The 27,266-nt window shown below is 35.9% G+C and overlaps 2 protein-coding genes across 3 annotated transcripts in view; one reads left to right on the top strand and one right to left on the bottom strand.

Moving 5' to 3' along the window:
* LOC129753580 (transcription factor SPT20 homolog) overlaps positions 1-27,266 on the bottom strand; it is a 541,529-nt gene that overhangs the window by 162,663 nt on the left and 351,600 nt on the right. The gene's annotated exons all lie outside the window — the stretch shown is intronic.
* On the top strand, positions 12,990-16,399 carry LOC129750935 (vitamin K-dependent protein C-like). 2 transcript variants are annotated; one of them, XR_008738530.1, is made up of 3 exons: positions 12,990-13,902; positions 14,489-15,213; positions 15,277-16,399. XR_008738530.1 is itself a non-coding variant. In XM_055746144.1 (2 exons), the coding sequence occupies exons 1-2, from the start codon at positions 13,354-13,356 to the stop codon at positions 14,416-14,418; spliced, it is 567 nt and encodes a 188-aa protein (XP_055602119.1). In that variant the 5' UTR covers positions 12,990-13,353; the 3' UTR covers positions 14,419-14,625. The 2 variants fall into 2 exon arrangements, 1 of the variants encoding a protein (XP_055602119.1); XM_055746144.1 differs by lacking the exon at positions 15,277-16,399 and having other exon boundaries at positions 14,401-14,625.

Here is a 27,266-nt window from a genome sequence, read left to right as displayed (position 1 = left end):
TTAATCTCTAAACCGATGGATTCTGGGAAATGCGTACTCAGTAGTAATTGAAGGGTTTCTTTCGGGTCTGTAGTGAACTCCCCGTTGTTTTTCTTCAATTGACCTAGTCCATTTGAGTGTTCTTTAGATAGAACTTTCTGGAGCCTGGCAGCTTCTGGCGTAGATTGAACGGTTTCACACATGTGCCTCCAACTACTCCTTTTAGCTTTTCTAATGTGTTTGTTGTACTCAGTTAGGGACTTACGATAGTCATCCCAGTTTGAGTCAGCTTTTGCTTTGTTGAAAAGTCTCCTTGTTGTTTTTCTTAACTTTTCGAGTTGTCTGTTCCACCAGGGAACTCTTCTATTAGAAACACGTTCCTTCAGTGGACAGCTCGCTTCAAAAGCGTATATGATTTTATTGGTAAAACAGTTTGAAGCTTCCTCTAGCTGCTTTGTTGTTCGTATTTTCACATCCAACAAAGGTTTGCAAACTTCAAGTGTGTGTATGTAGAGACTCCAGTTGGTGTTCCTGGGGTCTCTATAAACGTCCCTGATTATTTCCCCTCCCACTATATCGAATGTAATATGTCTATGATCAGACAGTGATTCTTCATCCGATACCTCCCAGTTTTTAATTTTTCCCAGGAGAAGTGGTGTACATAGGGTTAAATCGAGGACTTCTTGTCTGTTCGTCGTTATATGCTTCCCTCATTACAAATTTCAATATTGTTTTGTGAAAGAAACTCTAATAAGGACTCACCTCTAGTGTTGATATCTGTACTTCCCCACATCGTGTGATGTGCGGTAGCGTCGCAGCATATGAGAAACTGCTGGTTAAGTGCCCGGCATTTTCTCATAAATTCTACTACCATCGGTGGGGGTATATCGGTGCTATCTCCGGGAAAGTACGCTGAAGCTACACTCACCGTGTGCTTACCTTTCGGTGTTGGTACTTCTATCCGTATAGCCGTGATGTCTCCGTCGATAAATTCTGAAAAGGGAGTAAATTTAATTCTTTTGTTAACTAGTAGAGCAGCCCTTGGGTGAGCGCTCCGTTCGTCGTAGAGAATCTTACCATTTGGGGTATAAAGCCCTTGTACCTTACCCTTGTTAACCCAAGGTTCCTGGATAAAGGCAAGGTCCAGGTTTTCGGAGACGAATCTTCTCAGTAGTGTACTCGAGGCTTCTACAGCATGGTGAAGATTCGCCTGAACACACTTTAAGGTGTTCATTTCTGTGGTTTTTTGCCCAGTGAAGTGGGGCAAGACACCGGCTTTTTGCCATTTGCATATGTTTGTTTGTCTCGTATCGGTTTACTCCATGTGCTTTGGGTTGTTGGAGCTGTTTTGGCAGCTTTGAATTTAATTTTTGCAGGTTTGTTAGAGGTATCGTTATCTCTAGAACCGCACTTTCCACTCGGGCCTGGTTTTTGTTGATCTTGTTCCATGGTAAGGCCCAAGTTCAACGTACTAGTCCCTTCCGGTAAGCAATTTGCACAGGATTTACTGTGGCTATCTACCTCTTTCTCGCTCGTCCCGGGGTCTGGTCCCTGGTCCATTGATTGGACCTGGTCCTTTTACTCCGGTTCATTGAGATCGAGAGTTGCCACAGTATCCCCTATACCGATCGACTCTCCTTCTATGGAATTGACCTGGTCTATTGCCGACTGGTCCTTTACAAGGCCCTGTTTAGGCAGCTCAGGTCGTTGTGTTCATTTTAAGTCCCACGATTAGCTAGGGAAGAAACGGTCCGCTGTGTCAGTGCCCTGCTATAACACAGTAAGGGCTATATACTGTGGGGTGCGCCCTGGTGCCCCACAGGTCCCGTTAGCGACTGAGATTCCCTCCAGCCATACATCCTATCGTCACGGTGCCTTAGGATTGGGGCACCTCATCACTTGGCTATTGTCGGGTTGACAACATTGCCCGGGCTTCGCCGCCAGCTGTGTATACACTTTTAGCTGGCTGTCATTTGTGATCATTGTGTTTGTCATTCCTTCCAGATTGTCGACTCACCATTTGAAGCCCTTCTATAATAGTTACAAACCGCTCCGACTTGAGGGAGGCAGGGCTCCCATACAACTTTTGTTTTTATTCCCACGAACCAAAAGTCATGGCACCCATTTTGTCAAGCAATTTTCGTTTCCTTTGGCGGGTTTATTTTCACCATCACCATGGGCCGGGCATTAGAAGCAACCATCCAGAGTTCTTGCTAAGCATTAAAAATTTAAAAGTGGGAATTTTGGCGGATGTTTTTTTCCTTCTACTGTTTAAAGCACGTGGTACCGGCACGAGATATTTGGATGCAATAATGAGCCTACATGTTGGATTGAAAAATACTGCAAACCTGTTAGGAACATATATTGACTTATATTGTAGTGGCTTTCAAAGTGCTTTAACCGCTGCTGGGGGGCTTTGAGGGTCAACAAAAACAAACAGTGAACTGAACAGTGAAAAATGAACTGACTTCCTCTGCTGAATAGCTATTCGGACTGAGTGCTGAAAAACTGATGAACCGATTTCCATAAATTACAGCTTATAAAATCCAACAATTTTCATATTTTTGGGAATCTTTATTTAGAAAGAAAAATTAATTAGATTCCGAGTTATAAGGCCAAGGCTGCGATTTCAGAGCTCCAATAGCCTTCGAGGAATTTAAAGGGGAGTTAGAAAATTGATTAGATTATTAAATCTAAGGTTTTGAGTTTTATTCAATTCAATTTCCTTGGCCAATTTATAACTTTTGAGTTATTATTGATGACCAATATTGTCGATTCTACCGTCCAATTTTGAGAAAATTTATTGTTAAACTGTTTAGTTCTGCGAATCCAAACAAATGATATCATAGAATTTAACATTGGTTACTCTTCAAAATAATCAATGGGATATTTGTGCCCAAGAAGAGAAAAATTGAATTGGTGACTTCGGTTCAGAAATGATCTGTTTTTGATAAACTATTAGTGAGCTTTCAACATTTAAGGTAAACTAATAATAAAACTGTGTAAATTAAAAAAAAGCGGAGAAATACACACATAAATTTGAAAACATGCAAAGTAAGTTTTTATCAACAAAGTTCGGAAGTCTTTTTAGAAATTTCTGAGTAAATAAAATTTAAACAAACCAATGTACAAGAAGATTATCCATTTTGAAAAGTGGAATAATCTCCAACAGAGATTTTCATTAGATAGGGGATAGGAAAGCTAAAAAAACAGTTTCATCTTTTGAAGAAAACAATAAACGGTCTAATCTATTCAAGTTTTCTAAAAAATGATGGATAAAAAAATGTTTTTCGTGATTCAAGGGAAATTATTTCAAATTTCTTCTAATCAAAACCTCATAACAATATTTTTTTCAATAATTTGAAAACGATAAACAGAGTAAATAATCTCAATGAAAACTTAAAGAAAGACTAACAATACTAACATGGCCAAACGTGGGCCAATTTCTTATAATGATGAAAATAAAGCTTCCAAAATTTCGAAAAGTCAAACGATTCATTTTGATTTATATTTTATGTGAACCCGAGCAAGGCCGGGTAAAATCAGCCGGGTAAATATAAAAATGAATGTTTGTCTGTCTGTCTGTCCCCTTTAAACTCGAAAACTACTGAACCGATCAATGGGTTATTCGGTATGTTAGAGCTTTTGGGGTGGGAGATGGTTTCTAAAGTACTTTCAACTCGCTCTGACTTAATGGAAGGGTAGCTCGCTTAAAAATGAGACACATTTCGAACAATTTTTGGAAGCATCTGAACCGATAAACGTAAAATTTGAGGTGAAACCGTTTTCAAGACCGGGAATATTTTTTTCAAATCTTTCAAACCCTTCCGAATCGAAAAAAAAGGTTGGCTCCCATACAAAATTTACAAAAAGATACACAATTTGAACATTTTTTGGAAACTACTGAACCGATCAACGTGAAATTTTCATGTAGCTGTTTTCAAGACCGGACATGGAATCCAAAACGAGGGGCCTTCATACAAAATTAATAAAAATATGACACAAACCGAACAATTTTCGAACATAACTGAATCGATAATCGAGAAATATGGTGTGTAGCCGTTTTAAAGACCGGAAATGGTTTCTAATATATTTTCAAACCCCTCCGAATCCGAAAAGGGGGGGCTTCCATACAAAACCAATAAAAAATTGTCAAAATTTCAACAATCGTCGATATATTTTTGTTAAAAATGATAAACGTAAGCTTTGATTGAGCTTTGATGAGATATGTATTGAATTGACAAAAAAGTTTATACAAATTTAGATGATTTATTGTTTTGATAGACGCTTTCCATTTTTATGAATTGAGACTTTCATATTCAATAAATGGAACATACATAATATTATCAAAGCCAAAGTCTTAGTGTTTTCATAAAGTTTGGAATACTTTTTGATATTGTACAAATTTTCCTTTATCTTAATACTTCTTCCCCTCCAAAAAGTACAGTACCGTTCATAATTGTATAGAAATTGGAAGCACGCACACTGTCACTTCGACTTTGAACTTCCGTTACTTTTTACTCTGATGATATTTTTTGATCAAATTTTCTGCGTTATATAGATCCACTATTACACTGTCATATCACAAAATTTGAGCTTTTGGAGTTTGTGTGGCCTGAAATACAGTAATCCTACGAAAATCGGACTTTTTGGACTATTACTATTCAAACTTCAATATCTTAGAAACTAAGCTACATTTTTTATTGAAATTTTGCAGAGTAATTGTTGAAATATTAAATTAGCATGACTGAAGTTTTTAAAAAGTTCTATCGATGGAATCAAAAGTTAAGAGAGTTGCAATATTTCAGGCATGAACCTAGAAATGCGATATCTATAGAATTTTGGACGAATGATTCCATAGAAAAATCTTATTTTATGTTTAACAACCAGTAAATCACTTGGTAGGTTATGACCGTCGTTGACGGGTGTATTTTTTTACCGAAAAATTTCAAGAGCTCTTAAAACAAAATCTTGAAAATCGAATTAAAGTTCTTGTTTGAAGATTCCCACGCGGAGTGTTAAATTCCTGCTTATCGATCGTCAATTGCCGAACTGTTTAGCGAAAATAATTAGAACCATTGAGAAGTCGACAGATCCACAGCAACTTGCCTTACCGTCGCCATCTTCCAAGGCCTTCATCCCTATCCGAGGACGTCTTCCTGTTTGCCCTAATTATCCGGGTTTGGACACCGCCGGGGCATATACTCGAGGGATCCGGTGCTGTTTGCTGCAACCGAGGAATACAAGTTGACCCAGAATTCGATTGGTCGTGCTCTCAGATGTTGCCATCTTACTTTGGAAGAGGATAACGTGGTTGAAGCCAATCAATAACGGACATACATTTCCAAAAGGCTTGTGAGTTTTCTTTCTTTTATCACATTTTTCTTTTTCTATTTTTTCCCTTTTTTGAATATTTTGGGCACGGAACGGATGGCATTCGTGTCCCCGTTAAGAAATATGAGCGAAGGCGGGAGGTTTCAATCGGCAATTGTGGATGATGAAGATGACATCTACAAGAATGAGATGCATTTGAGGGGTTCAGATGAAGCTGGTCCCTCAAATGCAGACCATTCTCGGATGATAGAGAGTTCTTCATCACCCATGATTAAGGATAAGACAACCCGGCTCCGAACCTACACGGATGGTAGATATAACTTTTTCTGGTCCTTGGGTGGTCTTCATCCGGCCCAAAAAAGATGGCAAACGGCTCAATGTGGTACAGATCACTAAAGATCTGGCGAGGTGGTCCTCCGTGATCAGCATTACTAAGGTGCGACCAGACAAGCTGCGCGTTGTAGTGGCTGACCGAAAGGCTGCCAATGAAATTGTTGCCAGAAATTTCATTAATTTAGAATACCAAGTTTTTATTCCGTCTCGAAACGTGGAGATTGAGGGCGTGATTACGGAAATGAGTCTGGAGGCATACTACGTTAAATCCAACGGCGTTGGTAAGTTTAGGAGCCTCGATTCAACCTCGGTTGAAATCCTGGATTGCCGACAACTCAAAACTGCCATCGTAAATGGAGCTAAAGTGTACCGTAATCCGGGGTAATATTGATCACTTTTTTCAATATTTTTCGATTATTTAATCTGTTAAGGGGAATGTGGCATGTTTAATATTTTTGAAACCAGTACTGGACTTCTATGAGCTAAAAACATGGTTGCAGAAATTTATTAGACTACTTTAAATTTTATTTCAAAATCGATTTCGTCTCTGTTTTGAATCTGATGCTTTGGGGTAACATTGGTCAGCGTCTATTTTTGACGGTTTTTACGAGTTTTCTTGATCATAAAGGATACAAAAGTCCTTCATAATATTTACAAATGCTTGTATAAATTTAACCTTGCTTTTTAACGTTTTCTTTTAAAATCATTTTTAATCGAAAAAAGAACTATTATGATGCATGCATTTAGGGGCAAAAAGTATAATAAAAGCTAAAATGTTTAAGCTACAAAATACTAATGAAATTTTACCTTCACACATTCCTGTAAGCCCTCCCACTATTTCCATTTTTATTTTTTCTTCAAAGTTAATCATTGGATAGGGTTCCAATCCATTCGTCCAATATGGGCTTACTCTTGGAAATGTCCTTATTTTTTAAATATAGAAAATTTATCAAAAAATTACTATAAAAATAGCACTATAAATATACATATACAAAGAAAAAAAGTTGTTCTTCCACATTCAACAACCCGTTTGCTTCTAAATGCTTTTTGGTATCATCAGGAGAGCTGTTTGTTTGCGAGCTTTTGAAAACATAGATATTTTATGATTTTGAAATTACATTTTTACTATCAGAAAAAAATTTCAAATACAATCCAAATTGTACTTATTTGATACTCAATAAATAGGCATTCAAATGTAGAAAAAAGTTTTCAAAAATTCAAACTATAGTCTGAGTTATTGATGATAATGTGCAAAAATTAATCGTTGGTCAAAATTACCCCGGTGATCAATGATACCCCGTTTTACGGTACTCGCCTTCAGCCTCATTTCGCGTGACCTTTGCGGGTACCGGCCTCCCTCACTTCGTTTCGATTGACGGAAAGTTGAGGCTTACTGTGCGACTCTTTGTGCCTCGCCCAATGAGTTGCAAAAAGTGTATTAAAATGGGACACACCGAGTCCCATTGTTGTAACAAGGCACGTTACCCTCGTTGCGCAGAGATTGACGAGGAAGGAGCGTGCTCGGAATTGTCGCAGTCTAATCCCTAAACTGGATACGTTCAAATATCTTCTGCGTGAAACTAGTTGCGATATTTTTGCCCTTTCTGAAACATGGCTTTTTTCTCAATCAGATATTCCATTCCAGGATTTCAACATTATTCGTTTGGATCGCAACGATTCTTATGAAAGGGTGCTTTTGGGGATCAATAAGCGCCACTCCTTTTATAGAATCCACCTCCCTTTATCAGGAGGAATTGAGGCTGTTTCTTGTCATACAACTATAAGAGGTAAGGACGTATGTGTTGTTAGTTTGTACTGGCCTCAGAGAGTTGCAGTGGATCGAAGTCACCTAGAGGACCTGTGCTCAGTGCTTCATGAGCCAAGGTTGATCTTGGGTGACTTTAATTCTCATGGAACAGTGTGGGGGGAACAAATGGACGATAGTCGTTCTGCTCTTATTTATGACATTTATGATTGTTTCAATTTAACTATTTTGTACTCGGGTGAAAAAACACGAGTTCCTAATCCTCTTGCAAGACAAAGCGCAATTGACCTCTCACTCTGCTCAAATTCACTATCATTGGATTGCCAGTGGAAGGTAAACCTTGATCCCAATGGTAGTGATCACTTACCTATCAAAATTACAATCACCAATGGGGTCAACACTTCAAATTCAACAAATATGGCATATGATCTTACAAGACACATCGATTGGAAAAAGTATTCGGACTTTCTTTCTCGTTTGATTTTTGAATGTGCAGTTGGTGCTCAAACGAAACCTATCCCAGATCCATCCGTTCGTCGAAGGCCTCCCAATCCATGGTGGGACAGTCAGTGTACCAAACTTTACGTCGACAAATCGAACGCTTTCAAAGTTTTTCGGAAACATGGAACCCTGGATAACTTCAACACGTATTTTTCTCTTGAACAGCAATTCAAAAATCTGATCGAAACGTGCGCATTGGCGTAATTTTGTGGGAGGTTTATCGCGGGAAACATCCTTAAGTAATTTGTGGAATGTGACTCGGAGTATGCGCAATCGTTCTTCCACGAACGAAAGTGAAGAACATTCGCATAAATGGATATTCAATTTCGCGCGGAAAATCTTTCTAGATTCCCACCAGTGCAAAAAATCATCCGAAGTGTGCCTCCGAATAGGTGCAATCTGGATTCTGGGTTTTCGATGGTAGTATTCTCACTTGCTCTGCTCTCTTGTAACAATTCATCTCCAGCAGTTGATAAAATAAAATTCAACTTGTTGAAAAACCTTCCTGATGCAGCCAAATTTCACTTGTTGAATTTATTTAATCAATTCTTGGAGCATAACATTGTTCCCGGAGATTGGAGACAAGTGAGAGTTATTGCCATCCAAAAGCCTGGAAAACCTGCGTCCGATTTCAATTCGTACCGTCCGATAGCGATGTTGTCTTGCATTCGGGAATTCATGGAGAAAATGGTTTTGTTCCGATTGGATTAGTGGGTGGAAACAAATGGTCTCCTTTCAGATACTCAATTTGGGTTTCGGTGGGGCAAAGGAACAAACGATTGACTTGCTTTGCTGTCTTCAGAGATACAAATGGCGCACGCAAAACGTGAGCAAATGGCTTCAGTATTTCTAGACATAAAAGGAGCTTTTGATGCAGTATCAATAGAGGTTTTGTCAGGACAAGTTGCACTCCCGAGGTCTGCCTCCTCTATTGAACAACATTTTATACAGCTTGCTCTGTGAGAAACATTTGAACTTTGCTCAAGGAGATCTTGCAATTAGAAGGATTTCTTACATGGGCCTCCCGCAAGGTTCATGTTTGAGTCCACTTTTGTATAACTTCTACGTAAGCGACATCGACAGTTGTCTCTCAGAAGGCTGCACTTTAAGACAACTTGCAGATGATGGTGTAGTATCTGTAACAGGAGCTACAGAGTCTCATCTGCACGTGCCTTTACAAGATACTCGAGACAGATTGTCAACTTGGGCTTTGGGACTTGGGATTGAGTTATCTCCACAGAAAACGGAGTTGATTGTTTTCTCTAGAAAGCATAGACCTGTCCAACCACAGCTTCAACTCCTAGATAGAACGATCACTCAAACGAAGTGTTTTAAGTATTTTGGGGTTTGGTTTGACTCCAAGTGTACCTGGAGAGCCCATCCACCAGATCTTTTAAAATTGTATCGAACAATTGTTCACTCAGTGATGAAATACGGTAGCTTCTGTTTCCAGGCAGCTGCCAAAACTCACCTCATCAAGCTCTAGCGTATCCAATACCGTTGTCTCCGTATCGCTTCGGGTCGTATGCCCTCAATGCATAACATGAGTCTTGAAGTTTTGGCAAGTATACTCCCACTAAAAGATCGATTCAATTTATTATCACTTCGATTCCTCATCAGGTGTGAGGTCATGAACCCATTGGTGATCGCTAATTTTGAAAGGCTACTCTTCAAACCAGATTAATGTCTGTAATCTGTATACCATGTCTTCATGTCTATGTAGGTAAATCCTTCTTCGTATTCTCCAACCCGTGTTTACATCCCAGACTACGACACCTCTTCTGTCCAGTTTGATTTGTCTATGCAGCAAAAAATTCGTGGGATCCCAGATTCACATCGTTCACTTTTGATTCCTAGAATTTTCGATGCTAAACATAGACACGTCGATGCTGATAAAATGTTGTTTACTGATGGGTCTCTCAAGGAGGAATCAACAGGATTTGGAGTGTTCAATGAAATCTACAGCGCATCTTATAATCTCCAGTCACCATGCTCTGTGTATATTGCAGAGTTAGCAGCAATTTGTTGGGCTTTGGACAACGTTGCTTCACGACCTGCAAGAGACTACTATATCGTCACAGATAGTCTCAGTTCTGTTGAAGCAATCCGCTCAATAAGACCGGAAAAGCACTCTCCGTACATTTTTGAGAAGATACGATTCACATTGAGTGCTTTATCAAAACGTCGCTTTACCATCACCTTTGTTTGGGTTCCCTCACATCGCTCGATAGAGGGCAATGAGAAGGCAGATTCTCTGGCAAAGGTGGGGGCGATGGAAGACGACTCGTATCCACGTCAAATCCTCTTCAACGAATATTACTATTTGGTTCGAAGAAACTCTCTTGTCAACTGGCAGCGCAAATGGGACGAGGATGTGTGTGCCTTAAACCCCGGTTTAATAGGTTTGACCTGAGTCGGGATTTTATTCGTATATTTTCCCATCTCATGTCCAATTATTATTCCTTAGACGCGGTACTCTATCGTTTTGATATTGCTGGCAGCAATTTGTGTAGATGGGGTCAAGGTTAACATGACATCGAGCATATTGTCTGGTCGTGTGAGGTCCATCGCCAGAACGAATATCATAGACTCCCTTCGGGCCCGAGGAAAACCACCTAATGTTCCAGTGGGAGATGTACTAGCTGTGCTAGATTTGGACTACATGTTCGAAATCTACTATTTTCTAAAAGCTATCGAACTTCGTCTATAATTCTATTTTATTTTCATAATTCCCTTTCTGTCTTCTTTTTCTTGAAAAAAAAGTGCTTAGCTAAGAAAACGATTGTAAAAACAAAGATAACGAGTTTGGCTCCTTCAAACATAATCGTATGAGCCGTTTCAAATAAAGAATAACTAAAAAAAATATTAATAGGCTTTCAAACGTAGAAAACAGTTTTCAAATATTAAATCTATAGACTGAGTAAAAATTTATTGTTGATCAAATTTACACCGGTACTCAAGATATATCTATGGTATAGTTCGTGAGCCCTTCCCGCAATGGAAAGGGGAGATGTTGTGGAATTTATATAAAATTTTTAATCAATTAAAGAATTTATGAAGCTTATAGAAACAGATTTGAAATTTCAAATCTTGGAAACAAATTAAGAAATCAAGTTTCATAAAATTGATTTGCGTCTTTTGTATAGCCATTTGAAACTCCAGCTGCATATCTCATTCTATAGCGGTTGCTTTTGATTTATGTTGTAAATAATGCTCACAAAACAATTAAATTTGAATAGTTTTTAGAAAATTTCATTTATTTTTAAAGGGTGTAGCGAAGCATACCGGGTCAGCTAGTATGTCATAAATAAAATGAATCACTTTAACGATGCTACCCGGTATGTAGAAATTATCTGTTACGCCCCTGAGTAGGCGTTGATAAAAAGGGTATTGACAACAGGCATTCCCGCGTCACAATACTCTGACATGTGGAAGCAGTAGTCGAAGATAATTGTCAGCTTTCGAGTAAATAACAACAAAGTCAGATTAGAATCAAAAACGTGTCAAGCTAGAAGCAGGTGATAGTGGTGGATCATAAAGAAATAGTTTCACAGGGCCTAACTTAGAGCGATAAGGATTCGCTGGTGAAATATACAACGTATATATGCTAAGGCAAGTACGAGGAATAAGTTTAGCTTAGAAAATAGTCCCCAACATTTATTTCCGACGTGGTAATTTGAGCACGGTCTAACCTAACCTCATTTATTATTGCTCGTATCGCTCGTTAGGATAAGATCAAAAATTCACACTATTAAGTTGTTACAGAAAAAGCCTTGTAAGTATCCGCTGAAAGTAGTTACCGAAGAAATTGAACTAAACCCATCATAACTTCAGAATACTCAGATTAGACCATCCGATCATAGACCTTGATTAACTGTCATGATCTAAACATTAGCTGAAAATATTATTATCTTGGGAAAGCACTAAAATGTAAGGTAACATACAATGAATTATTTCTTTAACATATGACTAATTGTTTCAATAAACTTTTAGCTTTGAAGCTGGTTAAAAACAGACTATCAAAAAGTGTTTCGCTCCCTAACCCCACCCTTTCCCCGCCACCCTCCCCATTTTTTCGCTTTTTCAAAATGATCGTTTTTTCACCAGATATTACGTTCCTTCGATTTTTGAAAATTTGGAAAATCACCCCCCCAAGAGCCAACTCTAGGACCGCCCCTGGTCTAATAAGATATGCAGTTACGGTCTTCGACAAAGTTGTTCAACGGAAAATTTTCTTTCAGGAATTTATAACTTGGCACAAACAGCATCAGCTGGTTCTGTTCCACAGAAGAAACAAAATTGATGTTGATTTTTCAGTACAAAATATTAAATTTTCCCATACAAATCTAAAAGTTCAAGTTTACTCATGTAAACGTTACATAAAAATTCTGCAAAAAATCATGGACGAGTTTTGGACCAAAACAAAGCTTTTTTGACCCCAGGGTTTGAGAAATTCAAAAATGACCCCAAATCGACTCAGTCTTCTATACATACAATGGTATTTTTTTTAACAGAATATTAGGTGGTGCAGACGGTATTTTTAATCAGCATTTAGAACTGGTATACAGGCATTAGTGCGTCAATAGGAGAAAGCTTGATAGGTGTTGAAATTTTAGACTAGATGGCATGTTTATGAAAAGCTCCCATGAATTGTTCCGCCTTTGCTCTACACTAGCTAACTATGCATCTTCGTATTGCCATTCGAGACTCCAGCTGCGGGGGGCTTTTGATTTATGTTGTAATTCGATTTAAAATAATGCTTACAAAACAATTAAATTTGAATAGTTTTTATAAAATTTTATTTATTTTTCAAAGGTGTAACAAACCACACCGCATGTCAGAAATAAAATGTATCACTATCGTGGAGAAGCTACCCTGTATGTAGAAATTATCAGTAAAATAAGTGGGGAATTCCCAGCGCTTGTAATTCGTAGCAATGTTGAGTTTAGTTTTGAATTTGTAGTCAATCTGTTTCAAGCCATCTTTGATAACGAAATGCGAATTTCTTATCGGTGATCCTCATCATTTGGCCAAGCTGCTGCCAACTATGTACTGCATCAGATAGAGGTTTCCTCCGATCGGTCGATTCAAATTAACGATCAGTTCACTTCATCATGCACGCTAAAGCAGTTGTTGGTTTGCTGATTTTAGCAACTGCTCAGTGTTGCGGTTCGACGGACGCTTGAAATACAACTGACCAGCAATGTGCCCGTCTTCTGAATCGGGTACGATGTGGATCACTCATCTTGAATTCTCCTGAAATTTTGCTGCCCGGTCGTGAAGCGGAAGCACTCAAAGGAGAGTTTCCCTGGCATGCGGCCTTGTTGCATCGAGAATTCCGTTCAGTCAAGTTTACGTATAGCTGTGGAGGATCTTTGATCAATGAATGGTTCGTGTTAACGGCTGCACACTGTTTGATCAATCAGAACAATGGTAAACCGATGGCTTCTGGAGATATTCTTGTTTCATTGGGAGCTCATGAACTGGACAAGGAGGATAACTGTGTGCAAACAATGAGACTTCAACAGATACACATCCATGAAGAATACAGTTTAGATAGCCACAAACATGACATAGGATTGGTGATGTTTAGCGAGCGCGCCATATTTACGCCTCGAGTGCTGCCAGTTTGTTTAGATATTTGCGAAACGGAAGAGCCTAACTTCTATCAACAATACGGAAAAGTGGCCGGGTGGGGTTTTACAGAAAAAAACGCACTTTCCGATTGGCTGCGGATGACCGAGCTGCCATTTGTTGACTATTCCAGATGCTTGACTAGTAATCCAACAATATTTGCGAACACGATCTACGAGGGCATGTTTTGTGCAGGGTTTGCTAACGGAATGAGCATTTGCAATGGAGATTCCGGGGGAGGTTTGGTTACCTTCACAAGAAATCGATGGACACTGCGAGGAGTCGCTTCATTTACGGCCCCGCTTTCGGAAGCAAGCAAAGTTTGTGATGCTGAACAATACGCTGGATTCATCAAGGTACAATATTACCGCAGGTGGTTGAAAAGTCGGTTACGCCGAAACAAAAACGAAGCAACCATGCAATATTTTCCTGGACACATTGAAATCCTATGTGGTTTATCTATAGGTGCGGACAAGACTACCCTTGCACGAGTGTGAGAATCAGTTTTTTCAATGTTTTGATTGCTACGTCACAAACGTTCATGAGCGTCTCGACGTTGAAGACGCTATTCACCGACGGCATACAATGTTTCATGTAATTTCGAAAATCACAATCAAAGCACCCATTTATTTACGGTATTTCTTCCTGACACAGAGCACGGTGACGCTGTTTGTTTTCAATAATAAACAGCTTTATTTGCGTCCCAAACATTCCTCCTGATAAGTTTCCATGGTTAGATTTGGACGCTTAACACTTTTTTCCGTGGTGGCGTCGTGTTACGTCACAATCGTTCATAAACAACTGTATGGATACAACGAACTAATACTAAAGTTTTTGGTTGTCCCCACCTATAGATAAACCACATAGATTGAAATCATCTGTGGTACCAAAAATTGTGGTGAAAGGAAAATAAATAAACGACGTCTGATTGTCAATGGAAAGCTAAGCTTTGCGGGAGAATGGCCATGGCTGGTGGCCATATTTTGCGTTAAAGGTGGCGACAAAATATTTCTTTGTGGTGGAAATCTTATAAGTGATTTGATCGTGTTGACGGCAGCACATTGCTTGAAGTCCGTTCATAAAGTTAAAGTGAAAAAACTGGTAGTAGTGCTGAGTGAAAACAAACTGATTGAAAGCTCTGTTCACATGCAAGAAGTAGTAGTTCGAACTGCAATATATCACCCGAAATATAATCGAACGATACAAATAAATGACATAGGCCTGCTAGAACTAGCTACACCAGTACAGTTTAATGATTACATCCAGCCGGTATGCTTGCCGAGCAAGAATGATTTGAATTTGTCTCTTTATGGATCTTCTGCGACGATCCTAGGTTGGGGCCAGCCGGATAAATCTTTCGTACTTCATTCGGCAACTGTTCGTGTTGTAAAAGGTCACAAATATGTTCCTAGGAGATTTGCTCTAAATGAAACAGTCGGAAATATTTGTACTGGACCCCCAGCAAATGGTAGTATAGTTCAGCATTGAAAAGTTGTTTAGCTAACACTTCTTTTATGGATGCACGAATTGAAACCGGTGATTCCGGTGGAGGAATGCTCTTCGAGAAGGATGGAAAATGGACTGTTCGGGGAATTATAGCAGCAGCAAGTGATAAGTTTTCGATAATGACCGATACGGCTTTCTTTTTAGACTGGATCAAACGAGAGGTTCGTCTGATGTATTCAAATTGCAATATTGTGGTATAACTTTAAAAAATCACTATATTCCAGATCGAAGCTGCAGATCAACGTACAACCGAGAGGAAAACAAGTGATTTTGATTTCGAGCTGCAATATAATCCTTGAAACGATTTCAGATGTAGACCTATAAACATGGCACTTGAGGATGGAAGATTAAACTGACGTACGGTTCAACAAAAATGGAACTCAAATTATTTTCAGCAGATATTTTGTTATGAATAGAATAATCACCATGATAATGTATTCGATTTTGTGGTCAACTCTTTAAACCTAATTGATCTTTTTTTGTCACCAATAGTACGAATCAACTTGATAATGAATTGCTTTGTAAAATTCAAATATATTTCTCAATGGCATAGGAACACAAGCAAAAATGAGAGATAAGTGGTTAAAAATAACTCTGTACCAACTGATAACATTCATAAATTATTAAAAATAATGCTTAATACGATGGCCGTGGCGGCGACAGTCGCTATGTCGAATTTCAAAAACCGACCATAATTATTTTTTTATTCAATGAAGAGATTAATCCCCGTAATATATGTTAGTTACTTATAGCGTTTTAGTTTATTAGAAGAGGCAACCTAGTTATCCACGCGTTTTGCCCTAACTGCTGTCATTGTGTTCGTTTATTAATTCAGAATTCCACCAGTTTTGCCTGGGGTTTGAACCTCAAGCAGGTGGTTGCAACCCGTAGAAGTTATCAGTGTTGGGCGTGAGCATAAGGGTAAGTATAGCAACCATATATTTGCATCGTTCCGGGTAACCATTTCGTTTGTTTATTCAGAAAAAGTTTCCCCCCGTGCCAGGGGAGAAAACGAAGTAATGTCCTTTTTTGTTAGAACATCTTAAGATAATGAAATTTTATAGACAGAGAGAATGTTAGACGAAATAAAGGTTGCTGAAAATGAGCGGGTAGAATTTTATTAGAAGCATTATCATTACATACCAAATACTATGCCCAGATAACCAGAAATCGTAAAGTAGTGTTCATTGTAGATTGTATAAGCACCCAGTTTAGATTGGAATTGTATAAACATCATGTTGTAGCTAAACCAAGTTATATTTTTCGTTTATGGCTTGTAAAGTGCATTATATACGATAACATTTTGTAAATCGTATAGAATGATCAATAAAGTTGTTTTGAATCGCAGTAGCATTGTGTAAAGCTCAATATTTAATCTCACAGTACAACTAAGCAATCTTTCATGCTTGCGATCTATGATGACATATTATTTTCATGAAAGGTCGTACAGTAATTGTAAGAACAGCGTATAATGGAGTTTAAACAATCTATTCGTACTTGTCATTCAAAGTCGCTTATTGAGAAAACTGAATCGGTAAATAATTTTTAATAATGCAATTCCAATGTGATAAACGATTCTTTAAAATCAGATGCTGCTTCTAAGACATCTTCGACAGAAAAAGATTCACTGTTGTCCCACAAATGGCATCTATGTTTTGCAGATTGTCGAATCGTTTAACAGTACAGTAAATAATTAGCTAAGATCGCACAGCGCTGAATACTATTATTGATTTTAATAGAATCGTCTATGACAGTGGTCGGCAACCTTTTGAGTCGGAAGGGCCAAAAACATAAAATTTTCATAATTTCAAAGTTTTAAAGAGCCACATTAAAGATTCATTGTTTTTTTTTGATTAAAAAAAAAAAATCAAAATATAGGAATCATCAGTGAACATTAGTTTTACGAAAATAACTTTAATCCGATTAGAGTTTTCTTTATAGCTCTTGGATTTTTCTTTTAAATCTGTTTCTGATTATCATTAAGTACATAGATTCTCATCGGGATCGTTAACTCCTCTAACATGATTTCATATCAATTTGAATACGTCGACAAATATCGAGTCAAGAAATTTTAAATCCATATGAAGCTTGATTTGCATGATTTTAAAGTGAAAGATATGAACATATTTACATAATCAGAATATTTGTAATTTCTTCGGCAAAGAAATGCTTTTATTGAAACTAAGTAAAGAGATTTTTTTTTTCTTAAAACTATGAAGCTTTTGTATGACATTCCCAAGATTTAGCTAATCTTTTCCGAAATCCAGAAGTATGAGGTAAAATTGAACAAAAATTTAAGTAGTCGAAAATCTTTATCTAAAAAAATATGCTTTTGACAACTGGTAGAATTTTCAAAACTTTATGACATCAAGCGATGTCTTCAGTGTCTTCAGAATCGTATCCACTGGAAAATTAAAAAATCTCGTCTTATGTCGCATTTGAATGCGTCCAATTGAATGAAAAATTATATATTATTCTTCCTTGCTAAACCTTAGATTACTGGAAAAAAATGTGGTTTGACCAGTACAAATCTGTAATAATGTGATATTGTAGCCTTCAAAGAAAATTCGTGACAAATAATAAAGAAACAGTTCGTTTCAACTGTAACAATCAGTTCAAAGATACAAAGATTTGAAACAAAAATTAAAAAATAAATTGAAAGCTGATAAGCTGTTATTTAAAAATGAAAAAAAGTCTATTACTGAAACTTTGTTCAAAATGTGTGTGCATTTGGTTAATAAACCCATCACTTTTAAAATTTTAAATGTGTTCAAAGACTCAAAGGTTTACTCGTTTTTTTAAATACAAAAAAATTAATTATAAAAAACTGCAAAGGTCAATTTACTTTCTGATTTCAAGTATTTAGCATGTGATAAAGTTTTCATATAGATTTTCAAAATTGAAAATTTCATTCATTCTTAACGCTGATTCGAATTTGGAAAGCTGTCAAACTTTAACTTTTTAATTCTCATTTCTTAGTTTTTGAATTTTGTATTTCAATTTCATGTACAAAAATATCTATTCGCTTTTTTATTTATATATATATCCAGACCGGTCAAATCTGGGCATTGGTTTTCTGAATTTAAACTCAAAACCGGATAATAGCCGGGAAAATCCAGCCAAAATCTACGTATTTTCTATAAAAAGGTAAGAGAAAAGCTGAAAAATAAACAAACGAAAGGAGATTTTCATCAAAGCACATCACCGTTTAACGCCGGTGATCTGTTCTCACAATTTATAAAAATGCACGCAAATTTATATCGCTAAATCAAGTTGAAAATTTGGAATTTCTTAAAAATTATGAATAATCCTGGAAAAAACGGGCCTTGATATCCGGGCAACCGGACCGGTTAAAACTGGGAATCTGGAATGCTTATGAGGTATCTACATTCAAATACATCAAAATTATCGTATTCAATTCAAATAAATAAAATTGGAAGGTTTTTCCAGTATTTTTATGTTGTTACTTGTCAAAATTGTAAATATTTTTCAAAATTGTTGATTAATCGAATACGATATTGGTAATTTCGAATGAACAATTTCCATAGAGGGCAAAAAGGGATTGCTAGTGCTTAAAATGTAAAATTTGATGAGGATTACGTTGTTTGATAACAAAACAGATGCTGTCTGAAAACTTCTTTTTTGTAAATGATAAACTTTGGTTATCCTGTTAGCTACAGCTCAACTTTTTTGTTCGATTGTTTCAAAAATATAGACGCGTTTTGGAAATAAAAGATTTAACTGAAGTTTTTGTGTTGTTATAAAACAACACTTATTCTTTGAATTTACGTTTCATGATAAATTTAATCTTGATCTCTATGCTGATGCGTCAAAAACTGTGAAAAGCAAAAAAGATATATAAATTATGCTTCAATAATGTTATTTTGCCATTTGGTCTTTTCCGTTTGTTCCTAAAGCGGATGCCATTTTAAAATTCTCTTCTGGACCTACACCAGGTGTCAGGTCCCAAGAATCAATTATCGCTTTAGCACAGTGGTCGGCAACCTTTTTGAGTCAGAAGAGCCAAAAACTTCAAATTTTCGAAATTTCAGAGTTAGAAAGAGCCACATTGAAGATTTAATGGTTTGTCAAAAAAAAAAAAAAAAAAACAAAATATATTAATGATCAGTGTACCTAAGTTTTACGAAAATTCCTTTAAAATCATAAAGAGTTTATTCTTACTCTTGAATATTTTTTAAATCTGTTTCTGATTATCATGGATTCTCTTAAGAATCGTTAATTGTTTTAACATAGTGTGATTTTATATCAATTTTAATGCGATAGCAAATATCGGGTGGAGAAAATTCAAAATCCATATCAAGCATAGATGAACACTTTACACGAAGTGAAGTGAAGTTAAAGTGAAAAAGCTTAACATACATATTAACATAGGCTTACCAGATACTTAAAAAAAAGCGGGACATTTCATGAATAAAAAGCGGGACATCGCTGAAAAAAGCGGGACATTTTGAAAACTTTTAAAAACCAAATTTTTATGACCTTTTTCATACATATGCATATGTTCCTTCAGCTAAAATAGTGCATAGAAAGTAATAAAATATGGATAATTTGTTTTAAAATTTTCATTCTCAAGAAAACAGACATTTTTGTAAACTGTGAACACTTCAGTCGAAAATGTTGTAGTTTTTATATTTTTAAACAGCCGTTTTTGATCATCAATTGATTATTTAATTTAACTAATCCATTGATTCATTGATAGATTTAAAATTGTTTTTTTTTCGATCAGTAGTCCTGTTTTATTTTATCCGGAATTCCATTTTCCTTAAGCTATACATTCAAGGGATTCTGCTAGGATTCCGGAGAAAAATATTGAGTCATCATGATTTGGAAATAACTTAAAATGTTATCTTCAATAAAAAATAGTATTTACATCGCTAGAACGTGTTTAAAGAACGCTTAACCGAACCCAATTTTTATGGTGATGCAAAGATAAGCTTGAAAAATTGCCGGGCTTGTCCGAATTTAAGAAAAGTTCGCTGGATTTTTCACAGATTTTTCCACTTTATTTTCCAAATTGAACAAACAAATAAAATTGAGCTATTATATATTATTTTATTTTGGCGTCCAGAGACGATTTTTTGAGCAAGTTATATATAAATAATCATGAACAGTTTTTCGGAAGCCTAAAATAAGATTAAAAATGAGCTGTTTTGTTTTGATGTGAAAATATATTTGAACTATATATTTTTAGAATTTTTCTGAACAATGCCGTGACTTTGACCATATTTTCTCGGATATTGCCTGGATTTTGGTTTGCAAATTTTGAAAACAAATGCCCGGTTTAAAGATTAAATTGCCCAGATTCACCCGGTCCGGATATGTCTAGAAAATATTCTGGCAAATTTCAAATGCTAAACAAAACAAGTTATTAAACTTTAAAAAAATGCTGTTTATTTTGAGAGCAGGAAACACAAAAAAAAAACATTATATTTGAATGATTTTCTGTTTTGAACCATTGAATATAAATTGAGGCTAAATTAAGGTTTTTCCAGTGTATGACAGTGAAACTTCATAAAAGTGTTACCTATTTAATTTTTACAGCCTTATCGGTGAATGTCATGTTCTTTAAGTCAAAAAGTATCTAGTTCTGAATTCCTAATCTAATCGATCCGTCTATAATTTTCATTACTTTCATTTGAAATTCTTCCTGTTAGAATATATACTTCACCGAAATGCCGTTAATCATTAAATTAGAATCATAAACCAGCGGTGATATAAAATTAAAAAAATAAAATAAATAAACCAGCGGTGATAATCTGTTAACACAGTTCTGAAAATCATAAATGGATAAAAAAGATTAGAAAACAATCACAGGAGTAGAAAATGATCGAGGAGAGATTTTATAAGAAGCGTTTTCATCAAACACGGACCAACTATTTTGAAGGGAAGAATAGGAGAAAGTTGAGTCTACCACAAAAGTTTTCTCAGGTAAAAGCGGGACATTTTGAGAGAAAAGCGGGACGGCGGGACATTTTCTAAAAAAGCGGGACATGTCCCGCTTTTGCGGGACGGATGGCAACCCTATATTAACATAATTTATAAATTCTTCGGCAAAGAAAAGCTCACCATAACAAATAACAAAGCAAAGGGAATAAATTTTCATAAAATTTTCAAGCTTACCCATGACAATTCCCCAGAATTAGTTTATCCTTTCTAAATCCAGAAGAGTGAGGATAAATTCAACTGAAATTAATGTAGCCAAAAATTTCAATTTTGTTCCTGAAAACTGGTTACATATCATTCCAAACTTAAAATTGTCGAAATTCATGACATTAAGTGAACGACTGTTCACAATTTTATGCATCTTTAAAATTCAAAATTCTCATTTTATGTCACATGTGATATCTTCAGCATTGTGTGTCCAATTAAATTAGGAATGAAATTTAATAGCCTTGATGAATAATCTACATTGTAGATTATTCATAAGGGCTTACTGAAGCTTACATTACTGGAAAAAAAAATCGGTAGTTTCACCAGTATAAATCTGTAATAATGTGACTTGAACCCTTTATTTAGATTCGTGACAAATAATAAAGAAACAGTACAATTTAACTGTCAAGATTAGTTATTTTAGAAGTTTCGAAACCAAAATGAATAACAATAAATCAGCGGGTAGTTCTTAATCCATAACGAAAAAAATAATTCCGTTACTGAAACTGCGCTCAAAATTTGTGTGCTTTCGGTGAATTTCGTTGCAGGCATCACACATGAAATTTTAAATGTGTTGAAAGGATCAGAGGTTTACTTTTTTTTAAACACATACAATTCATTTATTAAAACAACTGGTACATTAAGTTATCGATTACAAGTATTTAACCTGTGATTGAGTTTTTGATTATATTTTAAGAAATGCAATTCTTATTCATTGTCAACTCTGATTCGAGTTAAAAAAGCTGTCCAGCTCTAATTTGTAAATCTCAATTCTTAGTTTTAGAATTTTGTATTTGAATTTTATGCATTTTTTCACTTGCTTAAACGTTATTTATTGAATAAACTTTCCAGATTTTATACTGTACGTATCCAGGCCGGGAAAATCCAGGCATTGGGTTTCAAAATTTTAAACTCAAAATCAGGTAAAAGCCGGGTAAATCTAGACAAAATCTAGGTATTTTGCATCAAAGGCACGAGAAAAGTTGCTAAAAACACACGAAAAATGATAAACTTTGATTTTTCCCATCCAGCTGAACTATTTTGTTTGATTCACTAAAAAACATACACACGTTTTAAAAATAAATACCTAAATTGATTCAAGTTTTTGTTGCTAAAAAAACCAGTTATTCTTTGCAATTACGGTTTAAGATAAATTTAATCTTGGTATCTATGCCTATGCAGTGGAAAGCAAAAAATTGTAGAATTAGGCTTCAAAAAATGCAATTTTGCCATTCGGCCCCTTGTTCGTACAGCTTGTTTGTACAGCGGATGCAATTTTGAAATTCTCTTCTGGACCTACATATGTAAATTTGTGTGCCAGATCACAAGACGCAATTATCGCTTTAGCACGATTTCCTAAATATTTTATTCAAAAATATACATATTTTTAGCGCAGGGAGCTAAAGAGCCGCAGCTTAACATCAAAAGAGCCGCATGCGGCTCGCGAGCCGCAGGTTGCCGACCTATGCTTTAGCACGATTTAGCAATGAACTAAAGAGCCGCAGTTTTATACCATAAGAGCCGCATGCGGCTCGCGAGCCGCAGGTTGCCGACCTATGGTCTATGAGATAGGTTAAAGTTTTATATCAAAGAACGGCATCTATAAATAGATTTGGAGTCCGAAATGATGCAGTCAGTGGTATTTTCTACGATCAACTGATTTTTAAACGGAACTCTCAACTGTACATGAACAAATTTGCTTGTTTGTATCAACATGAAATGGCGCCGTAGAAGCATCGAAGAACAGGGATCGGAACGTTGTGAGTTCAAGACTGAGGAAAAAGAGACACATGAAGTTGTATATGGTTCAATTTTTTTTCGCAGTAAACCTTATATTATATTGTATTTATGTTCACGGTGATTCATAGTAAAATCGTAATAAGGGAAAAATATAATTGCTTTGGGATACAGTAACAATAAATTGTAATAAATGGTGAAGAAAGTTGTACAAACCTCAGGCTACCTGCAAAAGGAAATTGTAATCAAATTGTAAGACAGGCCAGAGAAAGTTGTAAGTTGTACAATTCTAAGATTTTGTGCTAAGTAAAGTTGCTATCAAAGTTTTATATTTTCAAGGTGAGCAAAATTTGGTCCGTATATTGCCTCCACATTGGTACGTACAGGCTCATATAGAATATTCTATACAACTTTTTCAGATCGTAACAAAGTGTGTATATCTCAGAAACAACTGAAATATACAGACCAAAATGTTCACTGGGTGAAGTGGTATTTACAGATTACTATTTCTGAAAATAAAAACAACCGAAGATGTTGAAACATTTCAAAACGAAATCAATGTTTTCTTTGAATGGTGCAACAAAAGTTTACTTCAATTGAATGTTAAAAAATGCAACTCTATATCATTTAGCAGAAAGCAAAGTTACCCCATCATTGAAACAAAATTAGGCAATCAACCAGTACAAAAATGCAAAATTGTAAGGGATCTCGGCGTCATACTGGATTCAAAACTCACGTTTGTAGAACATCAGAACAATATCATCAATAAAGCAAATTGCATGCTAGGATTTGTAAAACGTTTCAGCAAACACTTTCAAGACCCATACACCATAAAATCACTTTATATATCCTATGTTCGTTCGATACTGGAGTATTGTAGCATCATATGGAATCCTTATTCAAATATTCACGAGCAACGTCTCGAGTCAGTTCAAAAACAATTTTTGTTATATGCGCTACGTAAAATCAATTGGACCACTTTTCCTCTGCCATCGTATGAATCTCGTTGTAAGCTTATTGATATAGAACCTCTCAGTAAACGCAGAGAATTTTCCCAAATTGCATTTGTAAATGATGTTGTTACACAAAGAATAGACAGTCCTGAATTACTTTCAAAACTAAATTTTTACGCACCCTCCCGTCCATTAAGAAATAAACATTTGTTCTACATTAAACTTTACGACAAAGACTATGCAAAACATCAACCTATTAATCAAATGATGTACAAATACAATTTACAAAGTGAAATTATAGACGTAGCGATGAAAAAAACACAATTAAAAAAGGCATTTAAAAACAACTTCTTAGAACAACAAAATAGCTTACATTAGTTTTAAGTAGTTTTAAGTATTGTAGTCTACATAGTTTGACTTAATAAATAAATAAATAAATAGATAGAGTCTTATAACCACCACACATAAGTATGACCAGTCTTATCAATCCGAGGATGGCCCACAAATTGTCGATGGGGTTCAGATCTGGACTTTGTGGGGGCAATTCAAGGGGTTTGATTCGGCAGGAACGGAAAAATGACTTCGTCAGCTTGGCCGTATGGGCACGAGACATGGATACTGCTCGAGGAGGACCTGCTCACACTCGGAGTTTTCGAGCGACGAGTGTTAAGAATCATCCTTTCATGTGCTTGTGTAACTTTGTATTAAGTTTACATTGGTCGTTAATGAATTTTTTTTTGGCAAATTTTGCATGTTGTGATTATTTTTATAAGTCACTTGCTGACCCGGTGTGCTTTGCTACACCTTTCAAACACAAATGATATTTTTGGAAATTATTAAAATTTTTATTGTTTTATTGGTATTATTTTGCATTATTATTGGCATTATTATGAAATGAGAGCTTCAGCTGGAGATGACTTAAACTAATTTTCTGAATGTATAAGTTCTGATAAATAGCGTACGCAAATAATCTAACTTAAAAAATATAGTTGTTTTTGCTCGATATGTTCTAGATTTAGCTTAGCTTAGCTTAGCTTGTTTGTCTACTCATATCCACCTTAAATCATTGAACCCGAAGTGCTTTAAAACTATAATTTCACTTATAATAAATAATCGAGAAAATGCTTCATAGCTTTCATTTCATTCATGCACTTCGAATTCCAAGATCGCTGGCGTGGCTAAGCAGAACAAGTTCCACGTCGCCAATGGTTGCTACTCCGTGATTAATCGAGGCCATCAATTTTGAACAAAGTCCAAAAGAATGGTGCTTGGGATTAGCAGTTCATTCTCAATGTACAAAACTGATGCTCTCCACTTTTTTTTAACGATTAATAACGGCGCCGGCCACGTCCTAGTAGTCAATGGGGAAAAAGGAAGAAATGTTAGTTTGATACTCTCCAGGTTCAACTAGCAACTTCACGCTCCTGCATACTCCAAAAATAATTTTGAAATAGTCAGAACCAGAAATAAGTTAGTATCACCAACTATGGAAACCGTCTGTACGTCTGCGAATCCATATTCAAGTATCCAAGGAAGGGGTTGTGTTAGTTAGAAAAAGGTAAAGATCAGGATCCATTTTGGTCAATGGTGCGATCTTGGTTTCCTACACCTTCTATGCTCCTAGACATTCCGTAAGGAAACTCCTACTTCAACGAGGCATTCGATATACGTTAAATAAATATATATGAGTTAAGTTTTCAAACAAAATTATAACCATCCATATTTCATCCCTGTCAAACTAGCTTTTTTCCTTAACAGTGGTCCCTGTTTAATCAAAGAATTTTCAAAAGGCTTTTAAGGTTGAAGAGAAACAATATTTTGAATTGAATGTATTTTTCATAAAATCCCGACACAAATTTCTCAAACTGTTTTGCGTGATAAATACCTACCATTTTGAAAATTCTTCAATTCTTTTGGCTAATTGCCTCTTTTAGAGCTTCATTGCATGTGTAAAGTAATGTTGAAATATTAGCTACTTTTGATTATATCTGATTTTTTACGATTTACCTATTGGAGTAACGACTAATACATCAGAATATTTTATTATTTTGTTAAAAAAAGCGGGATGACCTTTTAAATTAATTTGAACTGGAAACTTGGTGTCAATTGAAAAAAAGCTACTATTGGTTGTTAATGTTTTGTTACTAAAGAAAAACAACGAACACACACACACACACACACACACACACACACACACACACACACACACACACACACACACACACACACACACACACACACACACACACACACACACACACACATACACCCACACACACACACCTTCAAAATTAGGGGTGTTCATGTTTTTTAAATGCAAAATTAATAGAAATACGTCAAGTTGATATTGACCAAATTTTGACCGTATCACCCTTTAATAGGCATTGGATTTTTGCAACCTCTTCTATGGGTGTAGCTAACAATTTTTTGAGGCAACTTTACCAAGAACACCACATAAATATGAAGTATAGTAAGCGAGTTATGATTTTTAGAATATTAAAATGTTAGAGTGGGGCGACGAAAACAGAATTTTTTCTCTAACTTTTGTGAATGAATTCATACAAAAAAAATGTCTTCTCAACATTTGTATGAAATAGAACTTTGCACATTTTTTTTTTCAGAGCGCAAACTTGTATCTGAAAGCGTTCGTTAGTTTAAAACGGATGTTTTAGCAACAACTTGCACTTTTTAAACTGTCATATGTTCACAATTTTAAAAACCCTGTAAAAGAGAACATCTCAATTTCTCGTGCGAAATTCAAATTTTCATAGTTTTGTTATTGTCTGAGTCCATTGCGATGCTTGAATATGCAATTTAGCACATTTAGTCAAATTAACAAAAAAAAAAAAAAAAAAAGTTGAAAATAACTAATTTTTTTAAATTACTTTTGAAATAATAAATTTCTCAAACTTGACTAAAAGTAAAATAAATGTTCGATTTTTTTCAAATCAGATTAGGAATAGCTAAAAACATGAATATACAATTGAATAAAAAATGCATAAAATCGCGATATTAATATTTCGTACAATTTTTTATTATAATCAATGAAAAAAAACTTTTCACTTTTCACCACATCGATCGTTTCCATAAGCCGATGCAATCATCACACATCGACACAAATAACAAAATGATCGCCCAAAGCTGCCAGCTGACTGACAGTAAGCTCTTCTTTAACATAAACGCACGCACAACACATCCTCCCATAACACCCACAAGCACAAACAGCCTTCGCCACACGTGGAACCCAGCTTGGAAAGTGCGGAAGTTTACTTGGAAATTGTTACCATATTCTATTTTTTCTGAAACGTTATTATTCCTCTGGTTTTGCAATTTTCCATTTTTTCACTCCCTAC

Source organism: Uranotaenia lowii, chromosome 3 (assembly GCF_029784155.1).
Source record: "Uranotaenia lowii strain MFRU-FL chromosome 3, ASM2978415v1, whole genome shotgun sequence".
Lineage (NCBI taxonomy): Eukaryota > Metazoa > Arthropoda > Insecta > Diptera > Culicidae > Uranotaenia > Uranotaenia lowii.
The sequence above is the reverse complement of the archived record's forward strand: the minus strand, read 5'-3'. Positions and strand labels throughout refer to the sequence as shown.